The sequence below is a fragment of the Cololabis saira genome, chromosome 15 (assembly GCF_033807715.1).
Source record: "Cololabis saira isolate AMF1-May2022 chromosome 15, fColSai1.1, whole genome shotgun sequence".
Classification (NCBI taxonomy): Eukaryota; Metazoa; Chordata; class Actinopteri; order Beloniformes; family Belonidae; genus Cololabis; species Cololabis saira.
The window spans coordinates 15,639,410-15,662,214 of NC_084601.1; the positions used below are offsets into that span (position 1 = coordinate 15,639,410).

Genomic DNA, 22,805 nt, shown 5'->3' on the forward strand with positions numbered 1-22,805 from the left:
AAAACTGAATTATTATTATTATTATTATTATTATTATTATTATTATTATTATTATTATTATTATTATTATTATTATTATTATTATTATTATTATTATTATTATTATTATTATTATTATTATTATTATTATTATTATTATTATTATCAGTGCTGAATTTACAGATTTCGAAGGGTGTATCCTGAACAGAAAGTGCATAATACTTACTCATTACTTATTATGTAATAATTAGGTAAGGTAAGGTAAGGTAATTGTCTCCCTTGAGAGAAATTTTTCTTGGACAAAACTAGAGACTCCAGGCTCCACATATATAACAAAACATATAAAATCACAATAAACAAATAACACATCGTCATATCCCCCCGCTCTTTGCATGCCCCCCCGCAATGTCCTGAAAACACCTCTACACAGACAAAAAACCCTTGCTACAGCAACATTATTGCACTTCCCTCTATACATACAACAGCACACTCATTTGCACATCCCTCTATACATACAGCAGCACACGTTATTGCACATTCCGCCCTTCCCACACACACACACACACACACACACACACACACACACACACACACACACACACACACACACACACACACACACACACACACACACACACACACACACACACACACACAGCTCATTTCCTGTTATTGAGTAACTGAATTGATAATGGAATAAATGTGAATTTATATCTATTGAGCTTACAGCTTGGCAACCTATACCTTCTGCCTGAAGGCATCAACTCATATTCCCTGTGCAGGATGTGATTTGGGTCTGAGATGATTTTTTGACCTTCCTCCATAAGGGTTTGTTCAAATATCTCCTGCAGGGATGATGGAGGCAGCATACCAATTATTTTCCCTGCCCCTTTGATCAGATTTTGGAGTTGTACTTTATATTTTATTATATGATACTACTATTACTACTACTACTACTACTACTACTGCTACTACTACTACTACTACTACTACTACTACTTATAATAATAATGATAATAATAATAATAATAATGATAATGATAATAATAATAATAATAAAAGTTGTTGTTGTCGTTGTTTTTGTTGTTATTATTATTATTATTATTTGTATCATTATCATTATTATTATCATTATTATTATTATTATCTTTATCATTATCATTATTATTAGTATTATTATAATTATTATTATTATTATTATCTTTATCATTATTATTAGTATTATTATCATTATTATTATTATTATTATTATTAGTATTATTATATTTATCATTATCATTATTATTAGTATTATTATCATTATTATCATTATTATTATTATTATTATTATTATTATTATTATTATTATTATTATTATTATTATTATTATTATTATTATTATTATTAGTATTATTATTATTATTATTATTATTGTTATTATTATTATTATTACTAAATGATGGTATTATGCTAATTGGTATTCTGATACCAATAAGCAGTTTTCTGTTTATGACTAAAGAATTTTCCAAATTAAAAAGAACAGTGACAACATCTAGAAAACTATATTTCTTAAAGTGAAGTTGCATTGAATATTAACTTAATGAACAACGTAAATAGCACAGAAATCGAGCTGTTAGATTTAAAATAAATGACTAAATAAATGCAGTAGTGTCACGTGGGTCTCACACGTCGCAAACAAAGGCAGTCGCTAGGCGACGCCATGACGTCGTTTCCCCGCGACCAGAACAGACCAGAAGCCGTCGCAGGGAGTTGTCGTCGACGACGTCGAGTGCCGCTGGTTTCGCTTCGGGCTTCACGAGTGTTTCCGCGGGGACATGGCGGTGTGTAGCTTCTTCCTGCAGGGTCGCTGTCGTTACGGGGACAAATGTTGGAACGAGCACCCGAGAGGAGGGAACCGCGGAGGCGGAGGAGGCGGAGGAGGCTTCAACGACAACTACAGCCGCCCGCAGCAGAGCAGGGGCGGCGGTGGAGGTGACCAAAACAAACGCACCCCCTAACTAAACCAGCAGAACAAGCGTGAGGTTTCCAGATGTTTCTGCTTGACTTTTGAGTGGTAAACTCTCTTCTGACGCGTGAAGAGACGGATTGTTGCTGATAACACTAGTTCACGTATTCAACAGCCCGTTGTGCTGCTTAGGCGTCGTTTTGTGTTGTTTTAAACTGTTTACATATGTAATGGGTATAAGGGTATAATTCCTGCTGAAATATGGTTGTACACTGTCCTGCAATGAGCGACACAACACACACACAGACTGGTTAGCACAGGGGTGTCAAACTCTTTTTGCTTGGTGGGCCGGATTTGACCAATTTTTTTCTCGCGGGCTCAAAATAACAAAAACGGCGCGGTAATTTTTTTTTTTTTTTTTACTATTGTTATCTAATCCAATATCAGTTTAGTTAATTTTAAAGGAAATATGCAATTTGTTTACACTCTAATTATGTAAAATATATTTCTTCAGGATCTTTTCTTGAAATTTCTCGTTCTTTTTCAAATTATGTAAGATACTTTTAATATAATTTTACAAAGATAAACAGAAACAAGTATGTTTTTTTTTATATTTCGCTTTTTTATAGGAAATTAATTAATTAATTATAATTAATTAAAAGCAAAATCTTTCTTATTACATCCGAGAGTGTTTGTGATTTAGAGATTTTTCCAGTACAATTAAGTGTATTTATTTTAAAAAATTGGCGCGGATATTTATGCCAGTGTGCCGAAAAAGTCAGCACTTCTTTTTTGACTGTTTTACTTTGTCACTATCCTCGTATTCAAAACGGAAATTCTCCGAATAAATATCTTCTATCATCGTTTTTAGCAGTGATATTTTTCCTGCGAAAATATATAATAGTAGTCGGTTAATAAAAATAAAGGACCGTCTACAAAGAAATACAATCGGCAAATGCATTCTAGAAAACTAAAAAAATGTCAAACAGCTCTATTTGTGGAATAACGATGGATTTGTAGAATAAATATATTATCGGATATGCTGCGATTCATAGCAATTATTTATGCCTTCCTTTTTAGTAAATTAACATTTCGTTTTTTTGCGTTGGAAACTTCTCGCGGACCGCATGAAAATCTCTTGGGCCGCATGTGGCCCGCGGGCCGCACATTTGACACCCCTGGGTTAGCACCTCCACTGGCTTTCCACATTGTTATCAGTACGTTGGAAACTGCTAATCAAATAGTCTTTTTTTTCTTTTTTATGAAAAAAATACTAATAAAATAAAATAAATAATTTTTACATACATTTTAACAGGAAACTTGTATACAGACTATGTACAACCATATTTCAGCAGGAATTAAAAAAACAACAACCCAGAAGTTGTTCTTATACCCGTTACACAGAAGCACAGAAGGTAAACATCAGCTGGAGTTGTACTACACTCTATTTTTAGTACTTATTTACTTACTTACTTTCTGAATCACCCACTACCTTATTTGTTAAATAATAAAAACAAGAAAGAAAGACAAGTTGGTTAGTTTCTACTGAATTCATTAAACCATTAAAACAAACTTTATTATTAAAAAAAAAACACTTTCTTTGCCACGCTTTTCTTTTCAGTACTGCGTTTTTTTTTTTTTTTAATGTTTGATGTTTTATGTTGATATTTAAATGTATTCCTGTCCTAAAGTTGAAAAACAGATTTTTCAACTTTACGACAAATATATCTCTAGTTTTGGGTTTCTTGTGACTAAATATATGTTTTCACACTGATATACTGCTATAATATTTTGTTGGTCAGTTAGACCACACCAGAAGTTTTCATATTACTTTTTTTTTCTATTTCAAAAATTGTGATACACATTGCATAAGCTCTATCTAAAGATGCTGATCAAAATCTTTCTGATAAAATGGGAAAACCAAAAGACTGATGGGTCTGTTGTCAAGGTGACCAGTCACAAAATGCAGATGTTGTTAAACCGTTGGGTATTTTAATCTGTTATTGTGATTACTTTCAGCTCCTGCCTTTTTCTTTTGTTTTATTTGCCCACCGTGACTGATGTTAATTTGTATGTTGGTTTCAGGGTATGGAAACAGAGTTTGGGTAAATCCATCTCAGCAGAAAGGAAGTTATATCCAGCCTCAGTCCTTCTCCTCACCTGGAGGCAATGACTGGGGTCGTGGTGGAGGTGGAGGCGGAGGGGGAGGCGGAGGAGCGAGACGAGAAAACTTGAAGAGTTCAGAGTTCTCATTCTCAAATCAGAATAGATTTTCATCGCTCAACGACGCTGGCATCTTTGACAGGAGAGGAGGAGCTGCAGCCGCAGGAGCAGGAGGAACAGCTGGGGATGAGGATGATGATAAAAAACTGTGAGTGTCTTCTTTTTTTTGTCTGTACTTAGTGTTGTTTTAAGGTCAATTTAAATATGTTACAAGATAATAATTTGTGTATTTCCCACGGCGAACCAGGGAGATTATTCAGATGGATATGGATGCTTGGGAAAGTTCAGGCCAGTGGGGCTTCTCGTGTTACTCCGGCTTCAAGACATGTCTATCTGGTTTGTATCATTCCTACATTTCCAGTCAATATTTTATTCTAATCACAGGTTTAGTTTGAGCCATCATGAAATATCTAAAGATCTGAACTGTTTCATATTTCTTTACAGGCTTCACTGATCTCTCTCCAGAAGAGCTCAGGCTTGAGTATTATTCCACAAGAGCATCAGGAGATTTGCAGGGTTATGTAAGTGTAGATCATCACACACTAATCCTATTTTGATCAATAATGAGATCGACAGGCTTCTTTTCTCTGTTTTATGTTTATTTTATGCCACTGTCCATTCCCTATTTAATTCATTAAAGATTATGTAGTCTATCAAATGTAATGTGAAAGATATCAGTAAATGTATTGTGCATATTTTCATACTTTTCAAATGTACAAAATCTCAGTAACCTTTTGTTTTTGTTTTGTTCTCAGCTCAGTGGTGTTAATCAGTTGGTGAATCAGTGGAAAACCAGAGTCCAGGAGCTCAAGATTATGAATCGGACCACTCGTGCAGCGTTGGTAAGACTCAGGAATTTCATCCATGTACATGTGATATCATCTTTGGGAAAAAAAAAAACAGTATACCACATTTCCACAGAGCAGGTCAGCTCAGTTTCACTGGGTATGATACAGTTTGAAACGTTAGGCCCTGATCTGGGACTTTTCGCTGCCTGATGGGCTGCAGCTTCCTCTGATGTCTTGCTGTAAAATGGCAGACGTGTGACACAGTGTCTGCAGTCAATAGCAATTAAAGAAGAAGAACACAACTTGGTTAAGAAGGAACAACAGTAGAGGAAGTGCAGGACATTGACTGCGTTTACATGCACTCAAAACCGGAATATTAGCAATAACCCGGTTTTGCACGGCCATGTAAACACCAATAACCCCTTTTGAATAACCGGAATTTGCTCATATTCTGGATTTTAAAAACCCGAATATGACCCCTGGGTTACTCCTTTTCTAACCCGAATATTTGGTCATGTAAACGCCTAACGTGATATCCCCGTCAAAAGGAACAGGAATTTGTTTTCTGCACGTTCTTTTCGCGAGGAATCTTGGGTCTTTTGAGTCCAGGAAGTTCTTATAAACATGGAGAAACGAAAGACCAGGAGGAGACTAATCACTTCATAAATGTAATGAAAGATATTTCATTTTGTCATTTGTAGACGGTAGAAAGTACAGCGATAGCGAGATTTACAAAAAGGTGAGCGAAAAGTTGTGCGAAGCAGGATTTGTAAGAAACGCCAGACCAGATCAAGCACCGCTGGAATACGCTGAAAAAGGCGAACTACAGGGCCAAGAAACATAACGGTACCAGCGGGTCAGATTATCCGCCGTGCTGCTGTTATTGTTTTGAATTTGGATACAGGAAGAAGAAGCAGAAATGACGGCAATTGCGTCATGATGTTCTCCGCGCGTCGTTGGTTTGATGGAGATATCCCAAATGATTAGTTACCATGTATACAGGGATAACCCTATTTGCTCACGCATGTAAATGGAATATTCTGAATGTTTCAGTAACCGGAATATTAGCAATAACCCGAATTTTGACTGCATGTAAAGGTAGTCATTGTAGTCTCTCTTCTGGCATAGGAGTTGTTGACTGCATGAACTGACTGCAGTTTTTCTAGCTCCACCTTAAGCTTACTCTGCGCTGGTTGTGGTGTCAGAAACCAGTACGTAGTTTTGCGACTTTAGATGGTGAAAACACAAGTGTATCGTACTTTACTGCTTGGTGGAAACGTGACTTGAGGTAGATTTGATATTTGCAGTTTTTTTGTCTTTGCAGCTTGCAGAGTTAAACGGTGCAGCACCTCAGGCATCATCAAATGACTTTGGATCAACAACGGCGCCTGGATTTGGATTCCCTTCATCCAACTTTGAAAGCAAAGGTCAAGTATTGTCTTTCTGTAACGGATAGAATTGTCAAGAAAATGTTAATGTACTGTGGTTCGAATAGTATTTTTAATTGAAAACATATTTGAATTCCACACATGCAATATGTAAATTGTTATTGGCATGTAAGAATTATTGAACCAAACAATTCCATTGGTTGCATTTTTCTTAATTAAAAAAAAAAAAGGTAAGCATTTAGTTGTGCATTGTTTCCTGCTAAGTTTGATGTTTTCTGACCATACAGGTTTTGGTGCCCCAGCACAAACCCAGGTAAACAGTTTCAGCTTTGCAGCTCCACATGCGGGATTCGGTTCCCCGGCTGCACCGGCGTCTTCAGCGGGTTTCGGAAGTGCTTTACCAGCTTCAGCACAAGCGCCCTCCGGATTTGGATCCTCATCTTCGGCTTCAACATTCTCCTTTGCAGCCCCAAATGCTGACAAGCCAGTAGCCTCTTCAGGGTTTGGATCGGCCTCTGGGTTCAGCTTCTCCTCTACAGCAAACACCGGGGCTGGACAGGGGGCTGGTTTTGGGGCCGGAGCCCCTGCCGCTGCAGTGGGCAGCAACGCTTTCGGACAGACGAGCGGGGGGTTTGGGGCAGTGACTGCTTCGGCAGGAGCTGCATCTGCCATGGAGACGTCAGATGGATTATTTTCACCTGAAAATAAACTGACTCAGGACGAACTTGATCAGTTCAAGGCGAAGAGATTCACTCTCGGCCAGATTCCTTTAAAGCCTCCCCCAGCTAAAATGTTAATGGTATGATACTGCTTAAAAGCTTCTGCACAGTGGCTCTGTTTAAGGTAGCAACTGCCTGTTTCATATGTTATTAAATATACTACAGATCTTTTTGGGGTTTTTTCTTTTTTAAAGGAATAGTAGGCCTGTGGGAACAGCTGCACGATCAACTGCACATGTTTAATCTGTATTTTGTCACCTCCAGAGGCCGTTTTTGAAATGTAAATGTCTTCTGTATTGAGGAGATGGAAATAGCAAAGCTTTTGTTCTTGGAGATGTGGTAGCATCTGCTGAGGAAGCCTATATTACGAGAAATCACTAAATTATGTTTTTTTTTATTAATGAAACGTTTGTGTACTAAGAATACAACTTTCTCATTGCAGTTTGGCATCTATTTTTGATGAAATGTTGTAGTTACACACATCAGTCAGTAGAGGGAGCCACAGTTAAAGCTTAAATGTGTGCAAGTAATGTTAAAACAAATGCTGTTATCTGACGTTTTTAACTTTGTTCTGACTTGAAATGACTTCACATTAAACAAATCCAAGGCTCTCCCGTCCAGAATCAATCACGTGCACGGGCTGGTTACCTTGCATCATTTAAATGAGAGTAAATTACACAGATAACAGTGAGTGAATGAGCTATTTGGGGATGTATGTATTAGGTGCTGAGCCCCGGAAGGACCCTTGAAAGTAAGGCTTTAACAGACACAGCAGTTCTACAGCGGCTAGTTTAGTACTGACTTGGGCATATTTAAGCTTACCAGGAGTGACGTTGGTTGGAAATGAAAATGAGCCACAGGGAAATGTGCCGGCCAGGTCAAAGGCTTTGCGGATTCAGCTTGATGCAATTTGATGCAAACCTGAATATGCTTACAAAACACCAACTGCGAGCAACAGTGTGCAGTTCCTCTTGCATTTCTGTCAGCAGTAGCCTCACAACCACCCCCTGCTAGCAGATAATACATAAATAATTCAGCAGATTAAAAAGAGACTCACGAAAAGGCACTTGTGCTCTCATTTCACTGACGCACGTTTGATTTGCAATCCAGCTCCATCAAGTTGCCTGCCTGCTTGTGTTCATGTAATGTTTGCATGATTGGCGAGCGGATCAGAGCAGTACTAAACGAGGCTGTGGATGTCTGCATTGATTTTTTTTATTTTGCAGGGGCAGTATGCTAAATTGCAGAATTTTATTTCAATAAGATTTGATTGGATTTGACTCGCCTGACCTTCCTACTTGAATCCTATTCTTCTATTTTTAGGTTTATAATACCTTAAATTCATATTATCCTGTGTTCCTAAGAGGGAACATGCACTGGGAGAGATGCTGTACTGGTTCTTCCTCTGCCTTTAATCCACAACCTGATCAAATCTTCTGCAAAATGATGACCCAGCCTCAAAAATAAGTGTAATTTAACTAAATGAACTGAATCCAGCCTTGTAGCTCTTGATGAATCATTTTGCATCCACTGCCAGATCTTCATCTCGCCAATGCCGTACCAGAGTCTGTCATATATGTTGCAGTTACATGGTCAGCCCGGTCTCTGCCCCTCTGGTTATTAAACGCTCCTAGCGCTGTTGGAAGCATCTTTTTACTGAATGCAGATGAAGTGATTCAGATTCAGAGCTGGTGTTATTAGTGTTTGGTGGGGGCTGATTCCGGGTTGAGCCTCCTTACCTTTACAGCAAAGAACAAGGCACACTAATTGGAACAATGAATCCTGGGGAGGAATTGATTGTGTTCTGCAACATCAGTTTGCCAGTGGGAAACAGTATATTGATTCCAGGCCTGAGATTTATACCATTAGAGAGGCTTGCCTCATGAGTGACTGAGGTGCACATATTTCACCTGAAAGCCATATTTTTCCTGGCACCGAGTCCGGACCTGCCTTTCCTGGTTTCCGGAGGTTTATGGGTTCATACCAGTAAAACAAAGGCAATAAAAATAGATCTTAGTGAGTCAATACTGTCACTAAAGATAGTATAGACCTCAATACATGACGCCTACCGGAGATAATAGGAACTAGAAGTGTATAATCATTCTAACATCTCCACACAAGACTGTGAGGAGATTTTTGGATCAAAGAGACACCTACTGAATATGACAAAGTTTTCACTTCACATGTCTTTATTGTGTCCTCCTCACACATGTCCATTAAAATATATCCATCCATCCATCTGTCTATACACGCCTCTTCTCATTCAGGGTCTTGGGGGTCTGCTGGAGTCGATCTCAGTTCTTTTTAGGTGGAAGGGTGGGCTAAATATTAAACAGATTACCAGTTCATTGCAGGGCTCGAATTTATGGTCTTTCTGTTCAAAGTAATCTGCACATAAACTTCAAAAAGATCAAACATGCCCTTACAGCATAAAGATTCAGAGGGCCTCGTGTTTCTGTTAGTTTGTGGTGATTTAATTGAATCCAAGTTCGCTTGGAAATTATATACCTGGAGATACCAGCTCACATAATTGCAGACCCTATAAACAGGAAGATTTAACGCCATTCTCTTATAATAATAATATATATATATATATATATATATATATATATATATATATATATATATATATATATATATATATATATATATATATCACTGTTTCTTCAGAGTCGGGACAAAATGCATTCTGAAATTGTTTTTTTGAAAATTGTCCTTATGTTCATATGAGTTGTATATTCAGGAAGATCAAGATGTGAGCTATTTAACCAAATAAAGGTGCAGGCTGTAGGTATTTATGTATTTTTGACAAATTCACATATATACCACAATGCCTTGATTTTTATCAACTCCGTCACTGACACTAAAAAGTGTTTAATTACTATTATTCCATCCCAACAAGAATCTAACATTCTGATTTGTGTTCTTATAGTGTTAAGTCACTGAAATAGGCAGGAAAATACAATATAAATACTTCTGGCTTAATTACACAGGGTTCTTCGTACAGGAATTCCCAAATATTTGCATTTTCATACTTCATATTTGATTTTAATAGTATTTGAAAACATTCTAAAAGTAAATAAGACAAAACAACATGTTTATCTGATGATACTTTATTACTGTACCAACAAAAATCTGAAAAGCGAATTTGATTCCCGCCAAAAAATAACAAAAATATACATTTCATTGTGCTGATTTCGTGATGACGGAGTTGACAAAAAAATGACGGAGTTGACAAAGGAGAACAATTTATCTTTTAAAATTTATTGAGGATATGCTACCTACTTTACTGAACAGAGTATTACTCCTCCTGCTTGAACATACATCTTGAGTCATAACAACTGTCATTAACGTTACAATAAAATTATATGTCAACTCCGTCATCGATAAAAAGTGACGGAGTTGACGATGACGGAGTTGACGAAATGGCATGTTTTTTTCCTCTGCGCAAAAATACACTGCAGCTAGCTAGCTACTTTTTTGTCAGTTGCTAGCTGTCAACATGTCTTCACTAAAATACTTAAATTTAATCCACTAATGTTTTTTAAAACTTTCACAATGGATACACGGAGTTGATATTTTCTGGCTGTGACCATAGAAAAATTAACATTGTTTGTTTAAAATATCAAAAAATGTTAAACTTACCAGAGCATGTGTGCTACTGCTGCATTCACCACAGCCAGGAGAATGAAAAGGGGTCCTCAGGGAAATAGCTGACCATGCTATTATCTGATTTAAATGAGGTTAATGAAAACGATGATGGAGTTGACAAAAAGTGTGACACAACTTCAATGGCCATATTTTTATGGAAAATCTTTTTTTATGTTAAAACTCTATGTTGTCTTAAATACTTTTAACCCTTATCTTTAACTTAATATGAATTTTCTCACAATTTAAGAGGTTTTTGAAGTTTTTTTTAATAATTGAATACTGAGACCCCTTGACTGTGACAAAATAATTAACATGGGTGAGCTTACTACTAGTCATACATTTGAACAAATACCCTCAAAAAAAAAATTTTTTAAGGCTTAAACTTATCATCAGCATTCAGAATTCCTCTTGATCTAACTTTGTAAGCATGCCAATTGTTACACATTTCTTTACTTTTTATTTGAATTAGACTTTTCTACAGTGCACATGTTTTGTCCCGACTCTGAAGAAACAGTGATATATATATGTGTGTACAGATAACATTTTTTTAATTTTCTTTATTATTATTGTCCTCACATCTTACATTACACAGCTGATGTACAATTGGTTTACAATTTTGTCAGGGAGAAAGAAAAACATCAGCATGTCAAAACATAGCTGTTGCCCTATAGTTGTGTAATGTTGAAAGAAACAAAACCTGCGTATATTTATATTTTATAAGGTAAAACGAACAAACAGAACTAACCAAAGACAAACATACACACAGAAAAAAAAAAAAAAAAAAGGGAACAATGATGAATCAAAACGGGATGTATGGGCTTGTAACAGCGACTTAATTCAGTGGCAGGGAGACCAAACTACGATATTATAAGGATTTGGGTACACACACACATAAAATTATGTACGTATAAACCGCATGAAACCTGGCAGTCCATCAAACCAACAGAGAAATGATCGAGAAAGTAAGTGAGTGGAGACAAGTAATTCAGTTTCTAGATAATTGTGACTTTTGTATAGGAGACCCATTTTGACCATGACCTTGTGAATGTATCCATTTGTAGCCGAAGTGAGAAAGTAATCCTTTCCATTTTATATATTTCATTGACAATATCAGTCCAGGTGAGCCTCTTCTCATCCCGTCTGATCCTGATCAGATAACTAAAAATAACTAACTATTTACTTGTTTTTTTGTTTGAACTCTTTCTAGTCTGATGTGCAGCAACAATTGCATCTCTAAGACCACTGCTTTTGTCTTTCCCTCTTGGCATTGTGTTTACACACGTATCTGAATGTTCCACACATGTAAATTGCAAAAAAATATCTGCTTTTGCGGAAGAATACACACCTGCTGATGCTCATTTCCTTATCTAACCCTCTAAAGCGAGCTGTCCCCCAAACATCCGTTTCCATCCCTCCATCAGTCCAGTGGCGTCAATTCAGTGGAAGCTAAGGTATGGCAAGGTTACGAGTCACAGAACTTAACTAGAGTATCAATCAACACGTCCAGCAAATACTCATCACAGAAGTCTGCTATGTAGCTTATCTGTGTGGTCAAGAAAATTGGAACTTTTTCAAATGCAGTCTCGCTCACTGCAAAAACTCAAAATCTTACCAGGAATATTTGTCTTATTTCTAGTTAAAATGTCTAATTTTAAGTCAAAAAATCTCATTACACTTAAAACAAATGTCATCACCAGAAAAATAACTTGTTATTTGACCATTTTCACCTGTTTAAAGTACATTTTCACTTGAAATAAGTAGAAAAACCTGCCAGTGGGACAAGATTTATCTTCTCATTACAAGCAAAAAAATGTTGTTCCACTGGCAGATTTTTCCACTTATTTTAAGTGAACATCTACTTGAAACAGGTGAAAATAGTTGTTTTTGAATCTTGTCTTAAATGTAATGAGATTTTATTTTACTAAAAATGAGACATTTTAACTAGAAATAAGACAAATATTCTTGTTAAGATTTTGAGTTTTTGCAGTGTATAATAACTAGTGAAATCGATCATGTTGTTCTGATTTGCATTTGTAGTTATTCTATATGTATTAAGTAATAGAATAATCAATACAAAGAGACACAGAGTAATTCCATAAATGTATTTAAAAAACAAACATTTACATTTTCCCTTGAAGCCAAGGTGTGGCGGCTGCCGTACCTTCATACCCAATTGACGCCCCTGCATCAGTCGAAACCGATTTGATGTTTTATTGAAGCGCTTCCTCACTTTGGCCGCAGGTGGTCGTTGTTTCCTCCCCCCCCTCATGAAGCGGCCATGCCTACTTGTAAAGCCTGAATTATGGGCTGCGTTAAATCGACGCCGTAGGGCACGGCGTAGGATACGCGGCGACGCGCTCCATGCGGTGCGCGTCGCCGCGTATCCTACGCCGTAGGCTCTGCGTTGGTGTAACGCGGAACCATAAATCAGCCTTAATCCCCCTCTCTCCTCTCTCCTCCTCTCAGCCGCGCGTCTCGGATGCTTGTGAGCAGCAGCACTGAGCGCAGAACGTCCAGCAAACCCCCCCCATCGGTCCATCCGTCCTCGCACCAGCACAGCAACAATTAAACCCGAACGATGACATTCTTACAGAAACGCCTGGGCCAAATATTTATTTGACAACTTCCCCTCCGCAGCAGAGCCCTCGCCTCCGCGCTGTTCAGTGGTAAGTGGACCGATTCCTGTCATTCATTGCGGGGCTCGCTTTCTGCACATGCAGGGCAGTGACAGCTGACTATTGACGCAAAAGCAATTCACAATCTGCACATATGCCTCCAACCGGCCGTAGGTAGACTATGTGTTTGTCGTGTTTCATAATGCATACCCCTGTTTTAATTTTTTTTTTATATATATTTCTTGCAAGCAATGCCACAATAGACTTAGAGCTCATGGGTCTGTTATTCAATCTCATAAACTGTTTAAATGGATTGCCATGATAATGAGATGATGCCGAGAAGATTATACACGTTTAGTCTGCAGTAGACGACACGTGCTTGTATTCTTTTCAAAGTGCATTTAAATATTGCATGAAGAAATTGTTAAAAACTGAAGTTATAAAAAGAGAAATTTGCACCTATAATGCATGGGATGAAATGTATAAGTGCGTTTAGGGATAAATCTGAGCACTGCACCTCGTTTTTGTTTGTTTGAGTCCACCTGACAGCCAAGTGGGGGGAAGAGAGGGAATGTACAGGAGAGAATACACACATTTGAAGACGCCTGTGCTCTCAGATCGAGCTCTCAGATAGAGCCAGGTCCATGCTGAGGCGTGACACTGTGTCAGATGACTGCACTCACATGTAAACACCACAGCATCCATGGTCTCTGCCCAGACCCTGCTCCCACCTGTGGATGGGAGCAGAAACACGTCCTGGAGGGAGTCACGTGGCTCAGAAAATATGAGTCTGTTTGATCATTTGATCATCTTTAATATTGGTGTTCAGCACAGTGTGCAGACTAAACTGCCCTCAGCACGTTTTGTGGAGAAAATTAAAAACGATAAATGCCTAAAATCTGTTCTGACTAGGACTCCTTTCCTCCAATTTTCCACTGAGACATGATTTCATGTCTCAGTTCAACAGAAAATGGTCTCAGTCTTGGAAGACAAAAGCCTGCTCTTGTAAAATATTTACCTGAGTGAAAAGGGAAATGTGCATGCTTTTGAAGTGGTGTTGGTGTGTGGGGTGGGGTGGGGTGGGGGGGTCTGTCACATACTATCAGATAACTCGGTCGCTCTAAAGGCCAGCCTGACTGCTGTGCACAGTGTCATCTTCCATCATAGAGCCTCTGTGCAGAAACACACTCATGCAGGCATGCAGTTAGAAAAAATGACACTGAGAAAGGGCAGAGTCCGGTGCAACACACACACACACACACACACACACACACACACACACACACACACACACACACACACACACACACACACACACACACACACACACACACACACAAACACACACACAAAAGCACTCATAAATACAAGGATACACCTGAACGCACTTCAGATCCGGAGCGGCCCACTGCCGGTCCTTTTTCTCTTTGAAATGAGAATCAAACGAAAACAAACCCAGGGGGGCTGAGCAGATACTTATCATAGTAATGAGGAGGCTTCACAGTGTGTGTGTGTGTCTGGGTGCATGTTGTCGTTGTGTGCTGTTGCTGCCCAGCACGTTGCACATTGTCAACTGTATCAAACAGTGGACAAAGCGTCAGGTCCGGTGACCCACTGGTTTGGGAAGAGTGGTTTTGAAGCCCATTTGTCTTCGTATGGGGGTGCACCCATGTTGCCTAAGAAGTCTACGGGACCACGCCCACTGAATGTCAGTCAAAGTTAGCTGTGGCTACCAGCTCCATCAGCGAATCCCCGCTGAAATATGTGCAGAGCTGCTGGCAGACGTTTAACATGTTCCCTGTGGTGACATAAAGAATGACTGCTGCATTTAGCCATCGCTGGTTTCGTACAAAGCTCTGGTTGCTTCGCTAAGTGCAGAAGCATGACAATTATGGATGAGGAAGTGATAACTGCTTGCCAGTGGCGTCAATTCAGTGGAAGCTAAGGTATGGCAAGGTTACGAGTCACAGAACTTAACTAGAGTATCAATCAACACGTCCAGCAAATACTCATCACACAAGTCTGCTATGGAGCTTATCTGTGTGGTCAAGAAAATTGGAACTTTTTCAAATGATTCTCGCTCACTGCAAAAACTCAAAATCTTACCAGGAATATTTGTCTTATTTCTAGTTAAAATGTCTAATTTTAAGTCAAAAAATCTCATTACACTTAAAACAAATGTCATCACTAGAAAAATAACTTGTTATTTGACCATTTTCACCTGTTTCAAGTAAATTTTCACTTGAAATAAGTAGAAAAATCTGCCATTGGGACAATATTTATCTTCTCATTACAAGCAAAAAAATCTTGTTCCACTGGCAGATTTTTCCACTTATTTTAAGTGAAAATCTACTTGAAACAGGTGAAAATAGTTGTTTTTGAATCTTGTCTTAAATGTAATGAGATTTGTTTTGACTAAAAATTTGACATTTTAACTAGAAATAAGACAAATATTCTTGTTAAGATTTTGAGTTTTTGCAGTGTATAATAACTAGTAAAATCAATCATGTTGTTCTGATTTGCATTTGTAGTTATTCTATATGTATTAAGTAATAGAATAATCAATACAAATAGACACAGAGTAATTCCATAAATGTATTTAAAAAACAAACATTTACATTTTCCCTTGAAGCCAAGGTGTGGCGGCTGCCATACCTTGCCATACCCAATTGACGCCCCTGCTGCTTGCCATTGGCTGAGAACAACCGACAATCAATCATATTAGAATTAAATTTAATGATGATCCACCCAGAAGAGTTGTGTTAGATGTGAAATCACAAGATTGAGACCTGAAAGGTCCTTTGAACCAGGCTTCAAATGTTTATTTTTGCTCCAAAGTTGGAGATTTTAACATGTTAACAAAGATTAACCAGTTTTTCGAGTAATCGGTGTGCATCGAGAAAGAGAGTGAAGCTGGGACTGGCCGATGATGGAAAGATGACGAGGGGGCAGCAACCTCTTCCTTCACTTCCAACTGGACCTCTTACTGCAGGAGCCTGTCGTGCGAGTCGCTGTACCAGAGGTGGCTGCTCATCCAATAAAGAGACCCACAAAAAGACAAGTTGAACATCCACCGTCAGACTGATGCAGCACCACAAAAAATCACTCAACACCTGATATGTGTATGAAGTAGCTGTGCAGATTAAGGCCATCTGCTTTGCTTTTAAAGAGTCTGCCTTTGTGGAAAAATATACATCCTGGCAAAAATGTATATAAAAAAAAGAGAACCCTTCATAGTACTATTATGGAAAATCATTGATTTCTGTGTGCCATAATTCTGGAGCCGGTGCCTATGTAATGAAAGTATATGGTGATAAATACGACTGGCCTAGCTCACCCTGACAGCCTCCCGTCATTTATTTAAGAGCTCTCGGTGTAGCAGATCAATGCGGAGGGAAGTCCTGACCATCACTTCTCAACTGCACACATAAAGATGAAATGGTGTTTCTACATCTTTATCCGCCAAACAAGATAAATGTCATACCAGCTGTATTTCAAACCTAACAACACCCCCCCTCCCCCCTAAACTTCAACACGTAGTTCAGGCAGTAAACTCACGAAATGATAAAAAATACGCTTTACCAGAATTTGAATGAATATTTACAGTATGCTGGGGTGGTGGTGGGGTTCTCCGTCCTTCTTGGCAAGTTCGCATCGTTTGTCAAGGCAGAGATGGGCACCATTTAATAGACCAATAAATTTGGTGGGTGTAATTGGGATGAATTATGTAGAGGGTGTTACGTGAGCACAATCTGTTGCTCAAGTTGCCAAAACTGTAGACTGTAGACGGGGAAGTGGTGCCTGAACTAGCACATATTTGATTTCTAAGCCTTAAGGAATAGGTGTAAGAACCAAACCGACCGTTACACCCAAACCAAAGGGCAGCTGAAAGAAAGTAGAGGGGAAAATAAAGCGATGCTGAAGCTATGGGTATGATAGAGGAGAGCCGTGTTGACTTTTACCTGAGGTTAAGTTTTGTTAAAAGTATTGATTGATAAAACTAAAGTTCCTTGTAAGATTTGGTGAATTAAAGTGAAGTTAAAACACGGTTGTAACTAGGTAATAGGGGGCAATCTTTCACTGTGATATTTCCTCTTCAAAGTAACATGAGTTGGGTCATCACACTGTGGTGGAACTGGAGGTGTGCTGAATGAGCACCCCTCCCGTAGTTGCCCCATTAAGGAGATGAAGGCAGGATATCTACCCACTATTGGTGTTAAAAGGAACCCTGGCTATTAAGACATGTAGGTCTTAAAAGATAAATGTTGGTATCAATTATAACAATGTGATATAAAAAACCTTTTTGATGTCTTCGTTTTTATAAAATTTGAAAATATAATTTAACTCGTAGGTCGCCATTGTTGTTTACATTCTGGGTAGTGACGTCAGACGGTGGCTCCTGCTGGCCCCCGTCCACTGTTTTGACACCCAGAAACAGATGAAAACACAGCTAAACAGGTGACGGCGCACCAGAAACACAGATCAAAACACAGCTAAACATTAAGGTGACGAAGCACCTACAAAAAAGTAAAAAAAAAAAAAAAAAAGTGCCGCACCATACAGCATGAACTATAAAAACACCATAAAACTCAGAGACTAACAGACCACACGTTTCAACTAGCAGATAGCCGATGCTACAATAAAAACCCCAGCCAGATCTGGTGTCATTAAATTAAATAAAGATGTTCTTGCCTATTTGACGCGAAGTCTGCGCCTCCCGTTTCGTCAAAGTCCCGGGCCAGTCCCCTCAGCCTCTGGTCTGTCATCAAACGGTAAACCAGCACCGAGGCTGGTTTTAGGGGGGGGCAGGGGTGGGCTATGCCCACCCAAACGTGCCTCCTGCCCACCGGCTTCCATCCCGGCGAGAGCGGAGAGCGGATGGCGGAGCGCTGCAGGCTCATAGAGCCACGGCTACGCCGAACACGGCTACGTAGGCTCCTGCGTAGACGGCGTAGCCTACGCCGTCTACGCAGGAGCCTACGTAGCCGTGTTCGGCGTAGCCTAATGCACTGGTAAGATGCGCACGACATTGATCATTTTTGCAGATCTCCCGTGCATCACAGAACTTTGATCCAGTTTGCCTGAACCGAGACGTCTTATGGGCTCCCTCGTCAGCCTCCACGGCCGGGAGAGTGCTGCTCATCTATGTTTTAGATACCTGTCCCAGTTAAACTAATGCGGCTTATCTTCCCAGAGCCACCGCTCTACGTCATCGCCCCCAGAATGCATTGCGCAGGTAAAACATGGCGCCTCCCGCAGGTCAAAATATGTGATAAACATTGTAGATTTTTAAAGCAATTAGATTATTTTATGTGTTTCTAACAACATATTTTAGTATAAGAGAACAATTGTGGCTAATAAGTCTTAATAACCAGGGTTCCTTTTAAAACAAAATAAATACATAGCAACACCAGTTCTGTTTACAGTGAACCGTCAGATTTTAATGTCCGGAAATGTTTGGACTTGGTATATCAGCTTCATCCTCAGGTCTGGCTCTGGGGTGGGATCCTGGTGACCCACGTCAAGGGAAGAGACATCGTGCTCCAGCTCTAAACCTGAGACCCTGGTTCTCAGTTGTAACACGCCTCTCTGGGGTTGGAAAGAGGTGTTGCCTCAAGCGGAGGACTTCAGTCGGGGTCTTGTTCGTAAGTCAGGAAAAAACTGGTGGACTGAAATTTGACTCATCTCCTACTTTCACATTTGCTCACAAACTATGAGCAGTGACCAAAAGAACAAGACTTTGTGGCTGAAATGATTTCCTTCTGTGGCATGTGAAGTCTCTCTCAGAGACAGGGTGAGAACATCAGTCCCACTTGGGGTAGAGTAGAGAGAAGTCAGTTGAGCTGGTCCAGGCATCTGGTCTGGAGGCCTCCTGGATGGCTCCATGTACATCTAGAGTAGGAATGGGCGATATTTTACCGTTCACGATATACCGTCAAAAAAATTCCTCATGATAAGAATTTGTCATCTCGCGGTAAAAACGGTAAATTCCCAATGTTTTTGTGTAAAGCTGATTTATAGTTCTGCGTTAAATCCACGCACAACATACATGATGGAAGGAAGGAAGGAAGGAAGGAAGGAAGGAAGGAAGGAAGGAAGGAAGGAAGGAAGGAAGGAAGGAAGGAAGAGAGAAAAGAGGAAGGGAAGAAGGAAGGAGGGAGCAGGAGGAAAGAAGGAAGCGAAGGGAAAAAAGAAGGAAGGAAGGAAATGAGCCTGAAAGAAAGAAAGAAAGAAAGAAAGAAAGAAAGAAAGAAAGAAAGAAAGAAAGAAAGAAAGAAAGAAAGAACGAACGATAAATTCCCATTGATGACGTTTAGTAGCATTTAGTATTCTTTTAGAGCAGTGATTTGGGGGCTCCAAAGACTGAATGTGGTGATAGATTTATAGTTAAAAAGGTGGAGTTCAATAGGTATTTTTTTTATCGTCATTTTTATCGTTATCGGGATAAATGCCAGAAATTATCGTGATACATTTTTTAGTCCGTACCGCCCATCCCTAATGTAGAGGTGTTTTGTGCTTGTCCTACTGAGGCAGAGCCATGAGATTACCTCTCTTGGCAGGTTTGGGACTGCCTTTGTATCCTCCTGGAAGAGCTGGAGGTGTCCAGGTAGAGAGGACCAGCTTACCTGCTCCTGAGCATCTTATGTATCTACAGTAAATACATATTGGACCATCTCATAAATAAAACGTGCACACCCCTAGATGCTTGTGAAAAAAGAGTTTAAGTCTTCTACTGAAATGAATAAACTCAAACCAGATGGCGCTGATACCAAAAGTGAAGCATGGCTGTATTCAAACCTTGTGCCACAGCTTTATGAGCTTCTTGCAGCATTGCTCTTTTTTTTTTATTATAAATTTGGCATCAAATGTTGATATCCACACTTCCTTTTCAGAGGTTTAGTGTCAAATAAAACAAGGTGTGGTCTGCTCAACCATGGCTGTGTCTCTGCAGGAGTATTGTATCCCTCGCCCCAAAGCCAGACACAGTTCACGTGCACCAAGCCCGGACGTGGTGCTGTGACATTGCGAGCGGCGAGAGATCCCTTGTGTTACTCTGCCCTGGGCTGCTACCAGTATCTCAGGTGGAATGGAGGGATGGCAGAGCGGGGGTGGCTGAGTGGTAGTGAGAGAGATGTCACTGACCACATTAGTCACCAGAGAAAGCAGGCCATGAGTCAGGAAAGCTCCCGGTCTCATCCATCACACCCCTCTTAACCCACTTTCCATCCAGCCTTGCCACTCTGACTTTTTACTTTTCTATTTTCTGCTGGCTCTCCGTCCCCTCGCTGCTGACGGAGGAGCTTTAGCTCTCCTCCTTTGATACTGATGGAAATGAGAGGAGGGGAACCAAGAGAATCGTTGGCTGCTGGACAGATTACAAGTTGCTGCAGGGGATGAAGGGCAGACAAAGGGATGAAGGGGAGAATAGATAATAGGGACAAAATTGAGAATAAATATAATAATTGAAGGGGATTTGTTGTGTGAGTCACGGTGGAGAGGTGAAGAGTACGACCGAGGCGTGGAGAAACAAAGCCTGTGAGCTGTTTTTGCTCAGACCCAGGTAGCAGTGCACAGCTGATTTACTGCTGCAGTCGAATCAGAACATTGTCAGCCAACGGTGAAGGATTACCCTGGAAAATTATGGAAAGTCACATGGAAAGTGAGGGAACATTTGAAAAAGTACAGGCTGGTGACTTCATGCTCCTGGCTTAATGCGCAGAGTTAAAGCACAGTAAAGGACTCTGCTGACAAAACACTGATTTGAAGCTTTTTAAAATTAACTCTTCTTCATTTTCATCCAAAATGTGTCATATGAGGCATTATAAAGAATATTATCTGTAAAACAGGCAATTCTTGAAGTGAATACCCGTTCGTTCCACCACCGAAGATGGAAACCACACTAAATGACTCAGAAAACACTAAAAATGAGTCATTTAAAAAAAAAAGTATTCTTCTCTGATTAATACTTCTTGATCACAGAATCATTTGATCCACGATACCTGAACCTAAATATGAAGAATAGAGGTGTTTTTTTAAATGCTTTATATCATGGAAAACTGTTGGGCCTGTCATAGGGCTGTGTATCAATTATATCTCAGAAGTATGATCAATTTTGGAAAACGACTTGTTTCTCTGTGTTGCTCCACTTGCCAGGAAGACAATCGCCCTCGGCCAAAGTTGTTAAAAGCAGACATAAAGAGCACATCGGTGATGTGGAGCTCGAGCTGCACCCCATAATAACCAGCTCTTTGCACAATCAAACACCTCGGCTGGGTTTAGGAGCAGCGAGTCCAGGAGCTGCCTCCCCCTGCCATGATCTTTGAAAGCTCAATAGCTTTAACACTTCCATGGCCTCCGTCCAACGTTGGGATGACAATATTCCAGACTGTGCTGAAACAGCTATTGCTGCCAAAACAGAAAAAGCTCCACATTGGATAGTAAAGTTTTTATTGAATGCAGCGTTTTAGTTTTGCAGTGAGGATGATATATGACGTGTATTATTCATCTGCCGCTCACAAGCACCGCATGTGTATATCAGTCCCAGCGACATCGGGCGGGCCATTTTGACTCATAATTGCAGCTCGACGGAGACAATTTCAATGTTTGCTCCTCCGCCACGGCTGATTCGACATGATTCAGTTCGTTTGCGAGAAAACATGGCGTGACAGATTGAATTTCTGTCCGCTGTCGCGAGGTTGACGTTGAGGGATTGACTCAGCCAGTCACCTCATTAAACAAAACTCATTGGATGAAAATGTGCCCGGGCCAATGGGACAGGTGTCTTAGGAGCTCCCTTTTCTGTTCATTTCACAGCTGTTAGCGTTTAAATTTGTGTCTGTGTGCACAACACGCAGTATCGCTCTAGAAAGTGTGAAATGGGGAAATTAGCAAACGTTTTAATCTGCTTGGCTTGTTTCTGGTGCTTTGTGCCCCTTAAGTCCGCCTGAGACAGAAGACATTACATTTGTGTCAGAGCTGAGCGTTTTAGTGGAGATTTGGGTTTCAGTTCAAATCTCGCAGCCGAGGCGTCAGCGTGTCTTGGCTCGGTCTTCTGGCAATCTCTGGCACGTAGGTTCAGCGCGGCATATGTGTTTGTGCGCTACTCACGGTTTCTCTGTGTGGGGTTTTGTGTGTGATCCATTTGGCTCCCGAATTTCCCGCAGCCTGGCACGTTTTTTATGTGTGTGTGTGTGTGTGTGTGTGTGTGTGTGTAACTGTAAAACAAGCCTTCTGTTTTCTCACCTTAAAAGACCCCTTATGATGAGAGAGATACATCACACACACACACACACACACACACACACACACACACACACACACACACACACACACACACACACACACACACACACACACACACACACACACACACACACACACACACACACACACACACACACACACACACACACACACACACACACACACACACACACAGCACCAGGACGAGCAGAATGGCAGCAGGCGCCACGCCGGTTCGTTCGGTCGCCGTAGCC

At 39.9% G+C, this 22,805-nt stretch overlaps 1 protein-coding gene across 1 annotated transcript; it reads left to right on the forward strand.

The window, feature by feature from the left end:
* The first annotated feature begins 1,715 nt into the window (after nt 1-1,715).
* Nucleotides 1,716-9,196, forward strand: nup42 (nucleoporin 42). Its single transcript, XM_061741923.1, has 7 exons — nt 1,716-1,950; nt 4,010-4,295; nt 4,395-4,483; nt 4,592-4,668; nt 4,903-4,989; nt 6,260-6,362; nt 6,611-9,196. The coding sequence occupies exons 1-7, from the start codon at nt 1,794-1,796 to the stop codon at nt 7,126-7,128; spliced, it is 1,317 nt and encodes a 438-aa protein (XP_061597907.1). The 5' UTR covers nt 1,716-1,793; the 3' UTR covers nt 7,129-9,196.
* The last annotated feature ends 13,609 nt before the right edge of the window (nt 9,197-22,805 follow it).